At 46.5% G+C, this 18,547-nt stretch overlaps 1 protein-coding gene across 9 annotated transcripts in view; it reads right to left on the bottom strand.

Annotated features, from left to right (window-relative positions):
• Window positions 1-18,547, bottom strand: part of ENOX1 (ecto-NOX disulfide-thiol exchanger 1) — a 609,053-nt gene that overhangs the window by 86,480 nt on the left and 504,026 nt on the right. For all 9 annotated transcript variants that reach the window (XM_079902712.1, XM_079902713.1, XM_079902711.1 and 6 more), the window contains one exon: window positions 5,609-5,793. In XM_079902712.1, the coding sequence (XP_079758838.1) occupies window positions 5,609-5,793 (185 nt within the window). The remainder of the gene's footprint in view (window positions 1-5,608; window positions 5,794-18,547) is intronic.

Below are 18,547 nucleotides of genomic sequence, written 5' to 3'. Positions count from 1 at the left end.
GCAGAGCGAATGGGAAGGGAATTCCATGGAGTTCTTAGTGTAGGACAGACCCTGGCCTTTGTGCAATTCCCAAATCTCCTCAAAATGAAGTCTGCCAGTCAGTGAGCCACCGGGCAGGAGAAAGACTCAGCTGTGGAGGTGACCTGGACTCAGCCATCAGTAAGCCACACGGAGTCCTAGAAAAGTGACCCCAGCCCTTCATCCCCGATACAAACAGGCTACCACACATTACCTCACGTGAGAAGGAACCTGGAGCATGAAAGAGACTGACGGAGACACAGAAACCAAACAACCAGTCCTGGAATAAATAGAAATGATTCAGGAACAATAAGAATTAAAAAATTCTAATTAGTATTGTCAAAAAGATTTGAGAAGATACTGCAACCAAAAAATAAGACTGTGTGAAAAGACAGTAAACAAAGAACAGAAATAACATTTGCAAATAAAATAACACAATTATCAAATAGAAACTTCAGTGGAAAGGATAAAAGATAAAGTTTAAACAGATAATATGAGAAAAAGGACAATGGGCACAGAGCATCAGCCTCGTAGGTCCCTTATATGACTGCTGGGCATTTCAGAAAGAAAATGAAAACAGAAATGACAAGTGAACAGTTATCAAGAGAATGGAGACCCCTGTTGCATTTATCCATGTTATCTGTCTGCAGCACCTCGCCTAAGTTCTATGTTTGTTGTTGTTTTTTTGTTTGTGGTACGTGGGCCTCTCACTGTTGTGGCCTCTCCCATTGCGGAGCACAGGCTCCGGATGCGCAGGCTCAGCGGCCATGGCTCACGGGCCCAGCCGCTCCGCGGCATGTGGGATCTTCCCGAACCGGGGCACGAACCCGCGTCCCCTGCATCAGCAGGCGGACTCTCAACCACTGCGCCACCAGGGAAGCCCACGCCCCAGTTCTTTGTAGCATCACCTGTGAAGGCCACTGGGAGCAGTGGGCTGCTGGCCTTTCTAGGATTTTCAAAATTTTTAAGGGACGTGCTTTTTTTCAGAAATTAAGAAGAAATTATCTAAAGTTGTCTTGGGTAAGTTCATTTTACCTGTCTTGCCCTAAAGTTTTCTGATGATCAAAACCACCACCACCCCCAGCAGAGCCAGCATCCCCACCACAGTCACCATCCCCGCCACAGTCACCATCCCCAGCACAGCCATCATCATCGCAATCCTTGATATGACTCCTGCTGCCATAATAATGATCCTGACTTTGACATGTACACGTGAGACTTCATTACATATGAAATCAGGAGGGGAATCGAACACAAACTTTTCACTATCTCTAAAAATGTACTTACTAAGCAACTGAATCGTTTAAAGGAGATTTCACAAGAGATGCTTAACTTTCCTTAAGTGGTCAGATAGATGCACTCACTGATGTTCTCATTTCAACACACTTTCATTTATTTCTTAATATATATCCCAAAGACCAATCCTTGACCAACTTTTGGCAAAACTAGCTGGGGTTACTTTGTATTTTAAGAAAGCAACATTATTGTATTTCTCTGTCCTCTTCTATAAAATTAGTCTAGATTAGCTTTTGTAATACATAAACAGAGAATCCCACATCTACTCCTCTTTGAGCATAAGGGAAAAAAACCAATTACTTCATTTCTAAAATGGTGTTGGTCGTAATAGTCCTCTTTCCCCCAATTTTTTTTCCTGGTCTCCCTTGCTGAAAACTGTCAAGACAGCTGACTAGCCCTGGTCTTTAATAATGGCAAGCCAAGAGAGTTAGAGAGTTCTACGTGGGCTAATGGTTTACTGGCCTAAGACAGCTGGTCTTCAGATGACATTTGCTAACAGCATTAAACAGCATCAGCTGGGACCCTTCTGACATAATTATCATTAGTCACTCACAGTTTTATAACCAGCAGCTTATAATGCTATCCTCTTATCATCTAACTATTTACCAGTCCTATCAACATGATTTACACATGGCTTCAAAAAGAATTCTGATTTTTAAGTTGGTTATTTAGAAATATGACATACTGACTTATCCTCGTCAAAACTTATCCTTCAAAACTCACAGAACCCTCACGAGAGTATTTTTATTGTGTGTACATTTTACCTCGATCGACCTAAGAAAATAATTCCGTGTGGTAACCTGAAGGTAAATAAAAATTTCAAATACGGGCATGCTTGTCTTGGATACCTAAAGATATAAACGAAAGCCTGCAACCTGACTCTCCCTGTGGCAGAGACAGGTTAACTCTGTTGCCAGCTTCAGATCAGGTTAAGGCTACCATGTTACCATGGATACAAGCTATTATTTCCTTTCGTGTGAAACCTCTAATATTAAATTGTGACTCACATGCAAGGCAAGGGGAGGCTAAGAAACAACCAGACAAAGTCACCCGAGGCTCTTTCATTTTTCAGAACCCTGCCCTTAAAGTTTCCTCCATGAACTCATGAGAAACCATGGGAAGTCAGTGAACATATGCTTCAGGGATGAAAAGAAGAAAGGTTAGAAACTTTTTGGCTAAACTTGAAGGCAATTCTAAAAATTTTATGCTAGTCTTAAGGCTGTTAAGACTGTTTATATTCTTGTTTGTTGCAGAAATAATTTCCCCTATATGGATTGCTAAAGCAATGACCTATGAGAGACCAGCCCTCTCCTCTATCTGTTGACTTGCCTGGGAGACGATGCTTTTCTGACTTATAAAGTGGACAGAGGGCAGATTGAGGGTGGGTTTTAAAGTCAGGAGAATTCTTTGCAGTGGGGCTCGAACTGGCAAGTTGTGGGGATTCACTCAAAGCGGGTAAGGTAGAAAGATGACTCTTAGATAAGCACATATATTTAAAAACTATATTAAAGATGTGTTGCCACAGTGATCGCCATGCATCCAGCTAACGACTAGTGAAAATGGAAATCATAACTGCTGCCTTTGCACTAGTGCTTTCTGCGTGCTAAGGAGGTGCTATGCGGACCTCTAGGGCATCGCCTCTCCCCACACCCTGCCCTGCCCTTTATGATCCAAGAATCCTAAACAACCCAGAGCTCCCCAGAGGCACCAGGCGAGTTCTTGCCTCTGTGCCTTTGTCCATTCGTTCCTCCATTCGACAAATATTGAATTGTGTTCCCCCAAATTTATATGGTGATGTTCTAAAGCCTGTACTTCAGAATGCAAGCTTATTTGGAAACAGGGTCACGGCAGATGTCATTAGTTAAGATGAGGTCATACTGGAATAGTGTGGGCCCCTTAATCCTATACAAATTGTGACCTTATAAGAAGGGGAAATTGGGACACAGGCACACACGCGGGGAGAAGGCCATCTGAAGACGAAGGCAGAAAGCAGGGTGATGCGTCTACAACCCAGGAAGGACAAAGCTCGCCAGCAAACCTGAGGAGGAAAGGGGCAAGTCCGGAGCAGACGCTCCCTTGCCGCCCACAGAGGGACCAACCCTACCAGCACCCTGCTCTTGCACTTCTAGGTCCAGAACTGTGAGACAGTAACTTTCTGTGGTTTAAACCAAACCAGAACAAACCAAAACAAACCCCCAAACAAAATTCCCACCCAAACAAAACAAACACAGTAAAGTACATTTCCTATGGACAAGGAGATTCTGCAAATGTATGAGAAGCCGCGAGAACGGAACTGCTCCTTTAAGGGGCTGGAGCTCCGTGGGGATGCACAGCGGGGCTCCAGTGCGGACTGGGGCGGGGCGCTGACACCCCGCATGCTTCTTCCTGATTGGCTAGCTCTCCCTCGCATCCTGACTTCTTTCAGATTTGAATCTTCAACCAGCTTAAAGGTTTTTTTTTTTTATAACATCTTTATCGGAGTATAATTGCTTTACAATGTTGTGTTAGTTTCTGCTGTATAACAAAGTGAATCAGCTATACGTATACATATGTCCCCATATCCCCTCCCTCTTGCGTCTCCCTCCCACCTCCCTATCCCACCCCTCTAGGCAGTCACAAAGCACCGAGCTGATCTCCCTGTGCTATGCAGCTGCTTCCCACTAGCTATCTATTTTACATTTGGTAGTATAAAGACGCAGACGTTGAGAATGGACTTGAGGACACGGGGAGGGGGAGGGTCAGCTGGGACGAAGTGAGAGACTGGCATGGACTTATATATACAGCTTAAAGGTTTATATCAACTTTTCATGCAACCAGAGTCATCTTTCCTGGAGGAAAAGAGGGCCCGACGCATGAGGTATGAGAGACGGCGGACGCTCCTCCTCCTGGCAAGGGCGCCACTCACCCCCAACGTGCGGACAGATGGACAAGCCCCGGGAGCTCCCCGCAGCAGCTGTTAACACCGATTTCCAAGTGCGGGGGGCCTGAGCCCCGCCTGTAATGACACTTTTCTGGCTGGGTCTGACCTCTGAATCTCGCTGATTTGTCTAACACACACTGTGAGCATCAGCGAGTTAGGACTCAAAGCCAAGACGCCAAAATTGCTTTTAAATGGCAGGAGATGTTTAAGACAGAATTTCTGTGACTTGGTCATTAACTTGTTTGTATCCCGATCCACGCTTTTTTACATCGCTTCCTCTCAATTATTTTTTCCCTGCTTGGCGGAGGTTTTAGCAGCAGTTACCTCTAATCATCGAGACACTTTTGTAGGCAATTCAGGCTCCTGCTCTTAGAGAGCAGTCAATATTGGTGGGGGAATTCGAAAAAATTATCCTACTCACTGTATAATTGCCCATCATCTTGCTTATATTTTCCTTGTTTATAGAAAACAATCTTTTCTTCCAGAAAGGAGTGGTTAGATTTATATACTCAGAGGAGTAGTACAAATAACCATGTGTGGTGATAATTTAGGCTATGTTATTCTAAGATAACTCACACACCTTAAGAGTATCACATATCAATCAATGTTTTCAGATATACACCCAGCTATGACTCTTTGATTCTACCCTCTGCTGCCAGTGCCCAGTTTTTTCCCACCCCCTCAAGCCCTCATTTCCCACAGTCCACGTTCCTTCCGCTTCCTCCAAAGCCCACAGCTTCTATCTCTTTCTTCCATGAGCTGGAAAGACCCAGCTTTAACTTGAGTGTGCCAGGATGAAGCCTGTCGATCTTTAACAAAAGCAGAGATGCTGGCCTGTTTCTGAAGTTACCTATCGCCCCAAATTTTAGTGCTTCATCCATCCCATCAACAAACATTTCTGAAATACACAGTGTGTTCAGAGAACCGGTCTACATCCTAAGTATCGTCCAAGAGAAATGGAAATAACACAGTTTACGTATTCATCGATCTCAAAAACAGACTCGCCACGCTTTTGTAGAAATCGGTCTGCCTGCTTTTAACTTGAGAAGTTCTAAGATTACAGAACACTGGGGTCACAACTGGCAAGGATTTTCTGACCTTTTGCCATGAGGCTAAATTTTATGTACGGAGCTTTCAAACTCCTAGATTCTCTTCCTTTGCTTCCCACTTCGAGGGTGTAGCGCTTCAACCTGTTTCTTTAGCGTGGCTTCTCCCCTGACCCTCCCCTTCCACGGTCATCAGCACTTTCCTGACCTAGCCACTCAGCTTTTCTGCTGTTCTTTTTTCTCCTCCACCTTTCCCAGCAAACAGCCGCCACTGCGTAGGCACATCCCTTTCTCTCGAGAACAAAGACACCAATGCGGGCGCAGGTACCTGTTGCATGCCTTGCATGGTCTGCTGCAGGAACTGCACCTGCTGGTCCTTGGTCAGGTTTTCTTCCGTTCGAAACAGCTGCTCCTTCTCCTGCTTCAGCAGCTCCACTTCGTTCCTGTAGGCGTCCAGCTGCCACCGGAGGCTGTCGTTCTCTTCTTTAAGCGCGTAGGCCTGGGCGGCCAGGGCTGAGGGGCAAACAGAATGAGTTCAAGTGAGTGACCTTCTCGCTTAGATGGACAGCCTTCAGTGCGAAAGGGATTCTAAACCGGATTCTTAACGTTTGTACCAAACCCAAATGAGCTACCCTGGGGTGCTTTACTTTGCAGCTGGTGAGCATTGCTTCTTTGGGAATTTTTCGCTATTCTCTTTGTCCCATCTTATGTATGACTGTGTGCACAGGACTGACTCCTTCCAAATTCTTGTCTCTTGATCTCTTCCCCGACCTAGGCTCCCTCTCAGAAACTGATCCGTGTTGCTAGGTGATGAGAGTGCTCAGAACTCCAGGCAATCGTCGTTATCTACCTCGTGGCTGCCCTTTCCCTTTGGGCAGGAAGGCAGGACGGCTTAGCTCCTTGGAGGGCCACTTTCTTTCAAATTATCAGCGGCCCCCCAACGGAGGCACGCAGCCGCAGCCGCCCAGGGGAGCTGGGGATTGATCCACACACACACTGTTCCTTCCTGCTCTACTGCTGGGTCAGACTGACTGCATGAGTCAGTCAGTTAGTTAGTTCCCTCTGACTCCTATCAGAATGCTGACCTGGTTCCATCTGTTTCACCAACAGATTCCTACCCTAATACTCCCTCCTGAAACCTGAAATTCTCTATGTGCAAATTCAGAGCTCACTCACATCTCCACCTGACTGAGAAACCGAGACACTTAATTCAGGGTCTTACGCATCTCAAGGCTCTGAAAACAACTGAAATGGAATAGAACAGAGTGAATGGTTCAAAACAAAATTGAGGACGGCGACTCCCTTCCCTCGTTTCCAGCTTACTGCTTGGTGGTCTCTGCAGTAATCACAATAGCTTCCTAAGCACTCTCTGTACAATAGACGCTGGGCCATGAACTAACTCACGTCATCCCCCCATCAAGCCTCTGATGTGGGTGCTGCTCTTAACCACCCCCTCTTTACAGATGAGAAAGTGAAGCTCATGGAAGTTAGAGAACTTGTCTGATCCCACAAAGAGAGTAGCATCAACAGCCTTCAAACCCAGGTTGGGCTCCAGAGTCCCTGCTCCCTGTCACTGGGCTATTCTGCCAGCCAGAAGAGTTTAGTTCTTACCAGACTGTTTGAAAAGAACTCCAAATGCTCCCCCTCTACTTTCTCACCAGTTTCCCATGCTTTCTTCCCCCCTCCTTCAGAAAATCCATTCTCTACTTTTGTAAGCAAGAGAAAGGTGAAGATATTTTAAAAGCTTCTTATCAGAAGCTTCTTTAAAGAAGTAACTTCCGGTTGGTAAGGGCATGGCATGGAGTCCCTGGCCAGCAGGTTCTCGGTCCAGGATCATTTCCGCACCCCACACCATATCCAATACCAATCCCAGAGCCAAATCGAGGACGGCCTCTCAGATGTTCCACCCACACATTACCGTGCGATGGTGACAGATCTGTACGGAGGTGCTCTGAAACCCCAGTGAGTTCTCTCCTTAAATATCAACCATCAAATGACGTTAACAGTAGTTTTATAGTTGAGTGTTTTATGGTATTCTACTTTGCAAAATGATTATGTGTAGTACACACGGAAATACTAATCAAATAGAACATGCAATTAACCAGAAAATTCCCTACCTCAAACCATCAGGGATCAATTAGTCGACAAACAGTTACTGCATATGTACTCCATGCCCGAGCCTGTCTGCGCATCTTGGATCACAAGACAAGGAGACAGAGTATGTCTCTTCTCTCAAGGAGCTTGAAATATAATAGAAACCAACACGTTTGAAAGGAACACACTCAAAGCAAGAGAGAAGAGCCTGATGCCTGGCATATAGTAGGCACTCAATAAATGTTGGTTGGATAAATAAACAAGTGACTAACTTAGTGTCAAGGTTTATTGCAAGAGAATCCATCCTACAGGGATTCAGAGAAGAGAAAGGAAAAGGCAGACTGGATTAATAAAAGAGGGCTTTGGGGCTTCCCTGGGGGCGCAGTGGTTGAGAATCTGCCTGCTAATGCAGGGGACACGGGTTTGAGCCCTGGTCTGGGAGGATCCCACATGCCACGGAGCAACTGGGCCCGTGCACCACAACTACTGAGCCTGCGCGTCTGGAGCCCGTGCTCCGCAACAAGAGAGGCCGTGACAGTGAGAGGCCCGTGCACCGCGATGAAGAGTGGCCCCCACTTGCCGCAACTAGAGAAAGCCCTCGCACAAAAACGAAGATGCAACACAGCAAAAATAAATAAATTACTTAAAGAAAAAAAAAAGGAGGGCTTTGAAGGGTGAAAGCCCAAGAACTGGGGAAGGGCACCTCACTCAGGGGCAAGAGCAGAAGCAAAGCCCAGAGATGAGAACTGAAGATAGAATATTTGGGGCAGGAAGCAGAGAAGCTTGACCAAAAGGCAAGAGTCTGTCTGGAAGCAGTGAGAGAAAGCTGAGCCACGCCGGGTGATGAGAGAGGATGGAGGTTCAGAAGTCAGGCTGGAGAGGTAGGGTCAAATGGGGAGGCCAACTGAGAGCCACTGAAGGTGCCCAGGTGGCAGAAGGACGTGATGAAATCGGGGATTCAGGAAGACTGGTCTGGCAATGGTGCATGGAATGAACTGGAGGCTGAAGAGGATGAATAAAGGAAATTTTATTTGGTGTATATGTGTGTGCAAAACAGAGGAACTGCCAATTTTACAGTTTTCAGGGACTGACATAAAATCGGAAACGGGGCTTCCCTGGTGGCGCAGTGGTTGAGAGTCTGCCTGCCGATGCAGGGCACATGGGTTTGTGCCCCGGTCCGGGAAGATCCTGCATGCCGCGGAGCGGCTGGGCCCGTGAGCCATGGCCGCTGAGCCTGTGCGTCCGGAGCCTGTGCTCCGCAACGGGAGAGGCCACAACAGTGAGAGGCCCGCGTACCGCAAAAAAAATAAAAACAACAATGGGAAACGACCCAGGGTATACCCAGGAGTATGAGCTAGTGCTTTTTCAACACCGCACAGCCCAACTTCAGATCTTGTCCACACTCTGAGGTATCAACTCCTGACAATTCAGTTTACCAACCCCTAAGGAAATGGTTATGAGGCATCATTTAAGAGAGGGATGTTGTAATAGGGCAAAATTACAGAAACTGCAAATGATGGAAAAAGTGTTGGCACTACAGAAGCACATTACTACATTTAGTAGCATTCAAAGACACTTAAGTCATTTCCTTTAGGAAGCTCTATCTGGCCCTTTCTCAATTCAGAGTGGCATTTTTATTACCATAACTGATAGCAGGTGTTTGTGAAGAAATCGATTAGTATGCAGGGATGGAAATCACATTTTCCAAATGAATTGCACAGTCTGCAAGATATGCTGAAATCTGTGTAGCAAAATGCAAGCAGCTATAAAGCATGTGCTAGCAACATTTCAATAAATTTTCTGAACATAAGTACATATAGGGACGTGCACCATCCATTATTTTAGGGCTTCTCTTACGAGCCTGTGGAATGGCACGGCTGACATTTCTTATCCTTGGTTTAAGCCAACTGACCACTGTTCCTACCGAGTAGGATGCAGTGTCATTTGCATTTCTGGAATATGAATGTGATATCATCATATAAAAAAAGATTAAAAAAACCCAGCAGCTGTAACTCCATCCCCCCCCCCCCCAAATCAATACCATAGCCAATCCCATCAACGTTTTTATAATTGGGGCATATAACTGATTTACATTCCTTATTAAACAATTTCAAGCTTGATATTTGCAAAGAAAATGTTGGTTACTCATGTGGCAGCAAAGTGGTTTTCTTCTAAAGGGTGAGAAATTATATATTGACTCCACTTAACTTGTGGTCACCTGTTTGTAAACAGTATTCAGCGTCATCCGCCCCTCAGATGAAGCTTCCTGGAAGAAGCTAGATTAGTTTCTTGGACCAGCGCTCTAAAGGAAACGAAATCCTAATAATTTCTAACTTAACATCATTTCTCAGTGCATTCAAAATTCAGAAACTTAAAAGGCCCACCCTTTCATTTCTCTCTTTCATTCTGTCTAGGACACTGTATTAAAGTAAACAGTTTTGAACAATGTATAATCAAGCTTCTGTGATAAAACTGACCCCTGAGAGACAGCACAACCAATCCACTATTCAAACAAGAAGGATTAAAAATAAACAACAGTATGCATCTTTTTGTAGGAATCCCTGTGGACTGCACTGTGTTCCAATAAACAGAATATTTAGCTAACATGTGGATTACCAATTTTCAATAAAATTTTTAAAAAAGAATACAGTGAAGACACTTTAAATGTGAACTATTCTGAACACAATTGAATCTTCCTTTGGTGATTTTAAAGGCACTGCTGAATCCAGCGATGCCTCTGGGTTATCATTCATTCATTCACCAATCAGCTATTTATAGTGAAGCCATGTGAGGAGAGCTGTGGCCTCCATGAGGGGAAGGCCAGTGTAGGCATCAGTTTATACTTGCTTAGGACCTTAGGAAAATTCTGTTACAGGGATTTTCTGATTGGATCAAAACCAAAAGGACAATGTTGGAAAAACTCTGCTAAACAAGATTAACTTCCATTTCAGAACTTAGCACTAGGCTACTAAAATTACCAAAGTGTATATAAATTGATCCACAGATTAAATTGCACTGCTGAAGAAGAGGCTTAAAGGCATTACAGCACCTTGCTGCACCCCTGACTAGATCCTATATAAACCATTAGTCTTTGTATTAATTATGGTCAGAGTGACCTCCTCCTCTGTCTCTTCCATTACTTACTGTGTTTCCCTGGGAACAGATAATGGCATGCTTACCTTCTTTAAGTAAATACTCTGCTGAAAGCCTTCAAATCTCTCTCTTAGCACCCTGAGCCAGCCTCAGAAAAATAATTAGCTCTATATGAAAATATGTAAGCTATTCTGGGTTATGTCCCTGTAAGCTGACAGTATGTTAATATCTCTTCCATGCTCAGGCAAGATGCAACTAAATAATCAAACACTTTAACATACTGTTTCTAACAATATCTGGATTTCTCGAAAACTGTTTGTCTTGGTGTCGTTGGGGGGGGGGTCCCCCCTCCACTTTGCCAGATGTCCTCCTGAGATGCTGGGAGGACGCTGCCCAGCTGTGCATTTCCTCCCCATGCGCAAAGAATGTCTTTTTCAAGGTTTCCATCGGCTGCTGCCCAGAAAGGCACTTGTGCTGAAAGGTCCAGAACCCAGGACGACTGGATGGGTCTGAGACCTGGAAGATACGGCCACCACATCAGCTCGCCTTCCAGCCCCCGTGGCCTGGGCACCTAGGGACCGTCCCCAGGCTCCATCTGCCCTCCTGCATTCTGCTCTTCCTCCGGCAGGGTGCCTGGGGTGGGGGGCCCAGCGGCGCTGCTGCGGCACAGACGACACACTGTGTCATGCTTTTCTCTGCTTAGTGAAGCTTGTTCCTGAGAGGCGACTGGCCCAGGGGCTGCCATCTGACTGGTTCTCACCGATGCAGCGTGAGGGGGGTGTGAGGTGTGCCTTCTGCTCAATTCCTCGTTATCTTCCTGCTGCCGGAGTGGGCCTGGGTCTCCGAGTCATCACGTGGAGGAAAGGTGCCCACAGACCGAGAATATCTGCTTTGGACTCTAGTGTGCCCAAGAAATGAACTTCTTTTCTTTGGTAAAGACACTTGAAGATTTGGAACTTATTTGTAAAATAGCTGGCATTACTCTAGCCCAGAGTTTCCCAAATATTGGCTTGAATCAGAAATTCCTGGTGGGTGTGCTAAACACGTATTTCTGGGCCCCTTCCCCAGTTTCCAATGGGGTATGTCTGGGACGCAGCCTAAGAATCTGCATTCCTCCAAGCTCCGAGCGGTGCTGATGCTGAGGGCCGAGACCACACTTGGTGAGCGGCAGCTCAGGCCACAGCCGCTTCTATCCCCCGGCTTCTGAACCGGAGCTACAATTGGCTTGTTTGAACAAATACGTCTGACGGCACCACAGGCTCAGCTTGGCATTCTGGTTCCATTCCTCGACCTTCTGAATGAGCTTCAGCCCTATGTGCTGCACCTGTGAAGGCAGTCCTGTCCCAGCCCTGTCTCCATGCCCCAGCCACCTCCTTATGGAGGGAGGGGGAAATCTGGGCAAAAGGTACAGTCACTACTGTTTTCCTTCCCGTTTTCCCCCAATAACAGTAGCAGTAGCAGCAGGAGTAGCTGTAGTCATAGGAATAGTAACAGTGGTAGTAACAATTTTATGTGCCAGGCAACGTTTGCACAATCTCCTTTTGCCTTCACAAAAACATGACATAGTAAATACAACTAATATTTTTATTTTCCAAGTGATGGGACTGAGTTTGAGAGGTGTGGAGGTTTGCACAGCTGGCTGGAGGTGCAGGGTTTATCCTCCGCAAGGGGGACTCCAGAACCTACACTCCCCGACGTGATGGCACTGGGGTGGCCCCTCGCAGGTAAGCGCTGCAGCTCGAACGCGAAGGCAACCAGGGACCCTGCTGTGGGACCTGATCAGCTCCTAACAGAGGCAAACATTCCCTTGCTGGGTCTTTTTGGGGACTGTTCTGCAGGAGAAGGGCTCTACTACGGAGGCAGAGAGGATAAGCCCATTTTAAAACGAACACACATAGATCTTCTGCAGGAGGAGTCTGGGAATGAGCCATACAGAAGTTAAACTCAGGCTCCTGGAGACTTGAGGCCTGACTTGATCCGCTCAGGGATCCCGCCTTCTATGCTGTGTCCCCCTCCTCTGAAATGGCTGCACTGAGACCACCGACCACTGAGCTCCTGGGCCTCGGCCGGTTATTAAGGCTCCATGAATTGACCATAAGTGCGTGGGTTTATTTCTGGGCTTTCTATCCTGTTTAAATCCTATTCCATTGATCTAGATGTCTGTTGCTGTGCCAGTCCATACTGTTTTGATGACTGCAGCTTTGTACCATAGTCTGAAGTGAGGGAGCCTGATTCCTTCGGCTCTGTTCTTCTGGAGAAAACTCTAATTTGAAAAGATACATGTACCCAATGTTTACAGCAACACTATTCACAACAGCTAAGACATGGAAGCAACTTAAGTGTCCATCAACAGATGAATGGATAAAGAAGATGTGGCACATATATACAATGGAATATTACTCAGCCATAAACAAGAATGAAATATTGCCCATTTGCGGCGACATGGGTGGACCTAGAGATTCTCATACCACATGAAGTAAGTCAGACAGAGAAAGACAAATATCATATATCACTTATATGTGGAATCTAAAAAAATGATACAAACGAACTTACTGACAAAACAGAAATAGACTCACAGACATAGAAAACTTATGGTTACCAAAGGGTAAAGGGAGAGGAATAAATTAGTTTAGGATTAAAATATACACACTACTATATATAAAATAGATAACCAACAAAGACCTACTGTATAGCACAGGGAACTATATTCAACACCTCATAATAACCTATAGTGGAAAAGAGTCTATGAAAAAGAATGGATATATATATATTATAACTGATTCACTTTGCTGTACAACTGAAACTAACACAACATTGTAAATCAATTATATTTCAATAAAATTTTTTTATAACAGGCTCTATGAAGAGAGCCCTGTCCAAGGACTCTGCCTGGTCTCAGGAGTCCCAAAGGACCAGTGTTCCAGTGCCTATCCCACCCAACCCCTCTATGTTCTGCTCTTCTAGGTGTCCTGTGCCTTCAGCTGGAGTAAAGGCAGTGAAAACCCTCTTCCACAGATTCCCCAGGGTCTGAATAGGCTCAGGAAGGCCCAGGACAAGCATCAGATGACCCTCAGGTGACCAGACAAAGCACGGGGTCCTTGGAATGCTGTCATGTCGGTGCCCCCCAGCGTCCAGGCACAGAGCCGGAGAGCATCAGAGACGCCTGCTGCACACTTTCTTGCTAGACAGCCTAGCGTGGTAGGGACGAACTATAATCCATCTGTTTTCCAGTAACACCTGTATCGCCACTGAAGCAGCAACCTTCCTCCAACTGCTGGTGGAAATTCCTTCAGCTACGGTTTTGCAGGATTACTATTATTACAACTTAGCATTGACATAACATCTTCTATTTGTAGTGTGCATTACAGTCTGCGCATTAGCTGTGATTAGGGAGAGCTTACCAGAAGCACAATGCAGGGTCTATTTCCATCTTCGTGTGAGGCCAGTGGAATAAGGGTCATTTGGAGAGTGCAGGTAAGCTGGATCTTGTTATTATAATGGCTTAAATGCGAGTCTGCGGGCACGACCGGCAGCAGGTGACTCAGGAAAAGAAAATCCTCTGTCGCCCTGTCCACAGAACTCCTCCTAAGGAAGCGGTCTGCACCGGTGGCCGTGACTGTGCGGTGCCTCCGGGCCACTGACGCCGCTGAGAATTCACCTCATTCACGCCTTACCGCTTTTCCATTGACGTTATTATATCTAATACCTCCCCCAACTCTCCCATCGTCCTTGGAGGAAAGTAAGTGAAGGAAAGAGGCATGCTCGCTTCTCCCAGCAGCAGGGTGTCTGCCATTTAAAAGGTTGGAGGATGCTCTGCTGGGTGAGGGATGCCCTGAGAGTCCTCAGGGAAGCACAGCTGCAGTGAGTCCCGCAAACCTCGGCTCAGAGCCTGCTCTAGGCAAGCACACCCGCCTGACTTCAGGGGCTCCACGCCCAGCGATGGGGAAAACGATACAGGTATGGACGTGGGGAGGCCGCTTCCCTCCTCTCCCCACCACGAGCCGTGGTGGTCAGACCAAGGAAGAGGCTGGGAAAGGAAAGCTGGGGGTGGGTGAGGCTCCTTTCTGAAGAAGGCGGGGTGGGGCTGGGCCTTGAAGTCAGGCTCACACTGTGAAAAGCTGCAGGGAGTGGGGTGGGGCCGTCCCACCGTGAGGACCACTTTCCCAAAGGACCCTGCCGACTCCAGAAGGAGCCAGTGCCCAGGAGACAGGGCAAGATGGGTGCAGGGAGGAGGGGAGGCTGGGTTGCTAAGGGCCCGACGACTCGGGTCCCGGCAGCAGACACATCCAGAAGGGCACTTCCCCCCAACTCTCGTTTTTTTTTTTGTTTTGTTTTTGCTTAGCCTTCAGTTTTCTTTTTCACTTGCAATCCCTGTTTCGATTTCCAAGATGCAGGTACAGTTTTTTCTAACTCTCTGAAAGCTTTAGAGAGTCTTTTTTAGGGCCATCCGACTTAGACCAGGATACATCACAGAACGATACGGGTCTTCAGGAACAGTGCCCCCTCCCTGGCCATGTTCCCCCCTCACAGACGGCACACCTCTCCGGGGGACCGTGCTCCACCCTCACTAGTGGCTGGTCTCATCCAAACAGAGTAGCTTTAAACAGCAACCCTTCCCCCGAAGGCATTACTCCTCTATTTCTCCTCTGGCTGCAATGCCAGGGCCGGGGCCGACACCTTTCTCTCCTCCCAACTGGCAGATTTCCTTCCCTTTTAACAAATGGTCACTTCCAATTTTCTTCAAGGAAACTTCCCCTCAAGGAGTGATGTTTTTCTACTCCTTCTAAACCCCTACACACACACACACACACACACACACACACACACACACACACTCTCTCTCTCTCTCTCTCTCTCTCTCTCTCTCTCTCTTTCTCTAACAGCTGGTTTCTACTACATAAAACATATCCCTCTGAAATGTGCAGCGGAGGTCAGCCCACACCTGAAGTGTGTTCTCAGTCCTAGGCATTGCCCTTTGCAAGGAAGAGTGACATTTCTCACAAAGCTTTTCTTTTAAGACACCAAATACTTGGGATTACAAAGATGAGTTGAACAGAAAGGCTTTCTCTTCCCTTGGGTTTGGTGCTGCACACAGACTCTATCCAGTCCACGGAGTGGGAACCACGGCTGGTGGGCAGTGGTGGGCAGTGAATTCCCCTCCCTACCAGCCTCCTTACCAACGCTGAGACTGGTTTATTTAAGCCCACATGTTTGTGCCTGGCATCAGGCAAAAAGATTCCCATCCTCTCTAGATACGTAACCAAGGTAGAACGGCACTGGTATGAAAAAGTAGCTGGTGTCTCCAGGCCAGCTGTCCTCGAAGCTTGTTCCACACACAGCCTCCATCTGTCCCACCACGGTACCTCATACGTGAGAATTCCTAGACCCGTCCCAGACCCTCTGAATCTGAGTTTCTGAAGTGGGGGCCTGAGGTTGTACATTTCAGCAAGTTTCTGGAGTAACTCTAACGCACACCGAAGTTCTGGAACCTCTTCACTAGCCTTTAGAGACCAGATCCCCACTTCTTCATAACCTTTGTCCAGGCTTGTGTTTCTTTCATTGTTTTTTGACGCCTGCTTTCTCTCAGCCTTTTCTAACGGCTTCTCTGTTATTGAAAGGACCTGCTCTTCTCCAGCCTTTACCATCCAACACAGCCTTCCAGGGTTCTCTGCCGTCTGCCTTGCCTTCTCACATTTCATCCATCTATCTCCCTGCTCCTCTCCGAATGCGGGTTACTGCCTTTCCCGTGATGATACCGTGACTGCTTTCACAAATCCTCCAGGCAGTGTCTCCAGAACACATTTTTCTGACCTACTACACGTGGTTGTGCATTACTTTTCTTTGCAGCCATACTTCTGGGGAAAGCTCGGCAGCAGGTCTGTGGCCTGCACCCAGGAGAGGCTGAGCTATACCTTCGTGCTCTGTGGGAGCTAATCACCCTTGACCAAGGGCCCTTGGACCAGCCTCTCAGTGGAGGAGGGGAGGCCCTTCCTGCGTGCACACTCTCCCCAGACCAGTCGCTAGGTCCTCTGAGGCTTTTCTCTTTGGCAAATGCCCAGGCTTCTCTCTCTCACCACTGATGGATGAGAAAACAGTCCTTGGCTAGTCTCCTAGCATCAGAGAAAAGCAGGGACTCTGTCTTTCTGCATCCAGGCTACTTTAATTTTTCCTTTCCTCCCAGCTAGTCTTTTTTCCAATTAACCAAAGGATACTTGGATGCATCTCGCACAGATATGATGAGGGGGGTTCTCCATCTGTGTCACGTACGCCGTATTTAAACAACTAAACTACCTCCCTTTCGTTTCTTCTTTCTTTGGTCCTTTAACATTGCCCATGTCAGTCACTTCATCATTGCCCATGTCAGTCACTTCCTCTCCACTAATCATTGTTATCTTCTACTTCATTTTCATTTTCTTCTTGTTTTCATATTCTGTTACCTTACCTCTACTTGTTTTTTTTTTTTCTTCTTTCCCACCTATAATTGACAGCCATCAATCTTCACGTCACGCGCCAGTGGTTTCCAATCCTTTGTGCGTCAGACTCGTCTGAGGAGCATTTTAATAACACAGATTCCCGGGCATTAACCCCCCCAGGCATTGGTGTTTGTTGTATAAAGCTTCCCAGGTCTAGGGCTGGGAACTGCTCATTTTACCTTTGTTACTGCTTAGCAGTACCCATTCCCCACACTGTCACAGTACCATTTGCAAAGTGCCATGGAAACCCTTCATCGGTTATTTCTTACAACCTCAAGGAAACCCTCTTAGGATGAGCCTTATGTTACTGCTAAGAAGGCCGAGGCTTAGGGAAGGGACGTCATTTGCCAAGCCACGCTGGAAACAAAACGACGATCCCTCAAGGGGCCTCTGACCTCATCTGGTTCAAAGTTATTTCTGCACTCTGTTGGGTGACTCTAAAACCTCTCTTCCAGGGACACCAACTCTCACTCACGTAGGCCACTTTCTCAGAGCTTTTCTAGTGGTGTGACCACCCCTCTTCGAAAGAGCGTCAAGGTGAGCTCGGTGTTCCTCAGTCAGGCCCAGGAAATGGGAAGGAAAGTTGGAAGGAAGTCTCTCAAAGACTTATTTTCAGAACCCTTGATCTCTTCTCCAGTTGGATGGCTCCAGCTCCCATCTGTCAACTGGACACCTCTTCTCGTTACTTCTTCCCATCCCCAGAGCCTGAGTGCGACAAAATCCTGCTTCGACAGACTCAGAGTCCTTGGGCAGGGAAAAGTGCATGCATTTTATAAACTGTCTGGATGGCTAAATTATAGCAAGTTTTCCCTGGGAGAGAGTTGTTCGGATATTAAAACCCGCTATATATTGAGTACGATCATCTTTCTCACATCCTCGTAAAAAAAGCAGTTTTTGCCTTCTTCGTTAAAATGATTTGCTTTTGGTTTCTGAAGAGTACACTTTTCCATGTAGCAATGAATATTCTTACTGGCAACTCCTCAGAATCCCTCTGCAAGTGCTGAAGCCCCAGTTCAGCGCTATCAATCAGATGCTAAATGCTTTAAAACAGCTCCACCCCTTTTTCTAATTGAGAAATAGTGCTGTCTGGGCAAGTTTAGGAGATAACCTTGATTGAATTAAGGAGGACGGGGATGAAACAGACTTCAAATTCATATTCAATGATTTTAAAGAAATGACTTCCCTCCAATGAAGCAGGAATTAGCATGAAATATTTTGTTTCTGAAAGGTGAGAAGAATTCCTCTGAGAAAGCTAGTCTTGAAGGAGCAGAGTGGGTAGAAGGTCCTCCATCTCAGCATGTGTTCACCTTTATTTGCTCAAAACAAAGAACCAAACAAAACCTTCTACGGGGTCGGTAAGAGTTCAGATGAACAGATTTACACAACTTCTTCTCAGATACTCTCAGCTCTCACAGCTCTGCATGTTAGAGTTTATCTGCTAGCTCTGGCTCTGACTTCTGAGAGCGAGAGCTTTATGGACCCACGATCCAGCGCTATTCCAGGAAAAGGAGAACTCTGGTGAGCTACAGGGATTTTTCAGAGCAGATAAACACCACTCTCAGATCGAAGACTGAGTCTCAAGACTTTGCTATTTTTCCCCCCTTAAT

This window comes from Stenella coeruleoalba (genome assembly GCF_951394435.1).
Source record: "Stenella coeruleoalba genome assembly, chromosome: 18".
NCBI lineage: Eukaryota > Metazoa > Chordata > Mammalia > Artiodactyla > Delphinidae > Stenella > Stenella coeruleoalba.
This window is presented reverse-complemented; position numbering and strand designations above follow the sequence as displayed.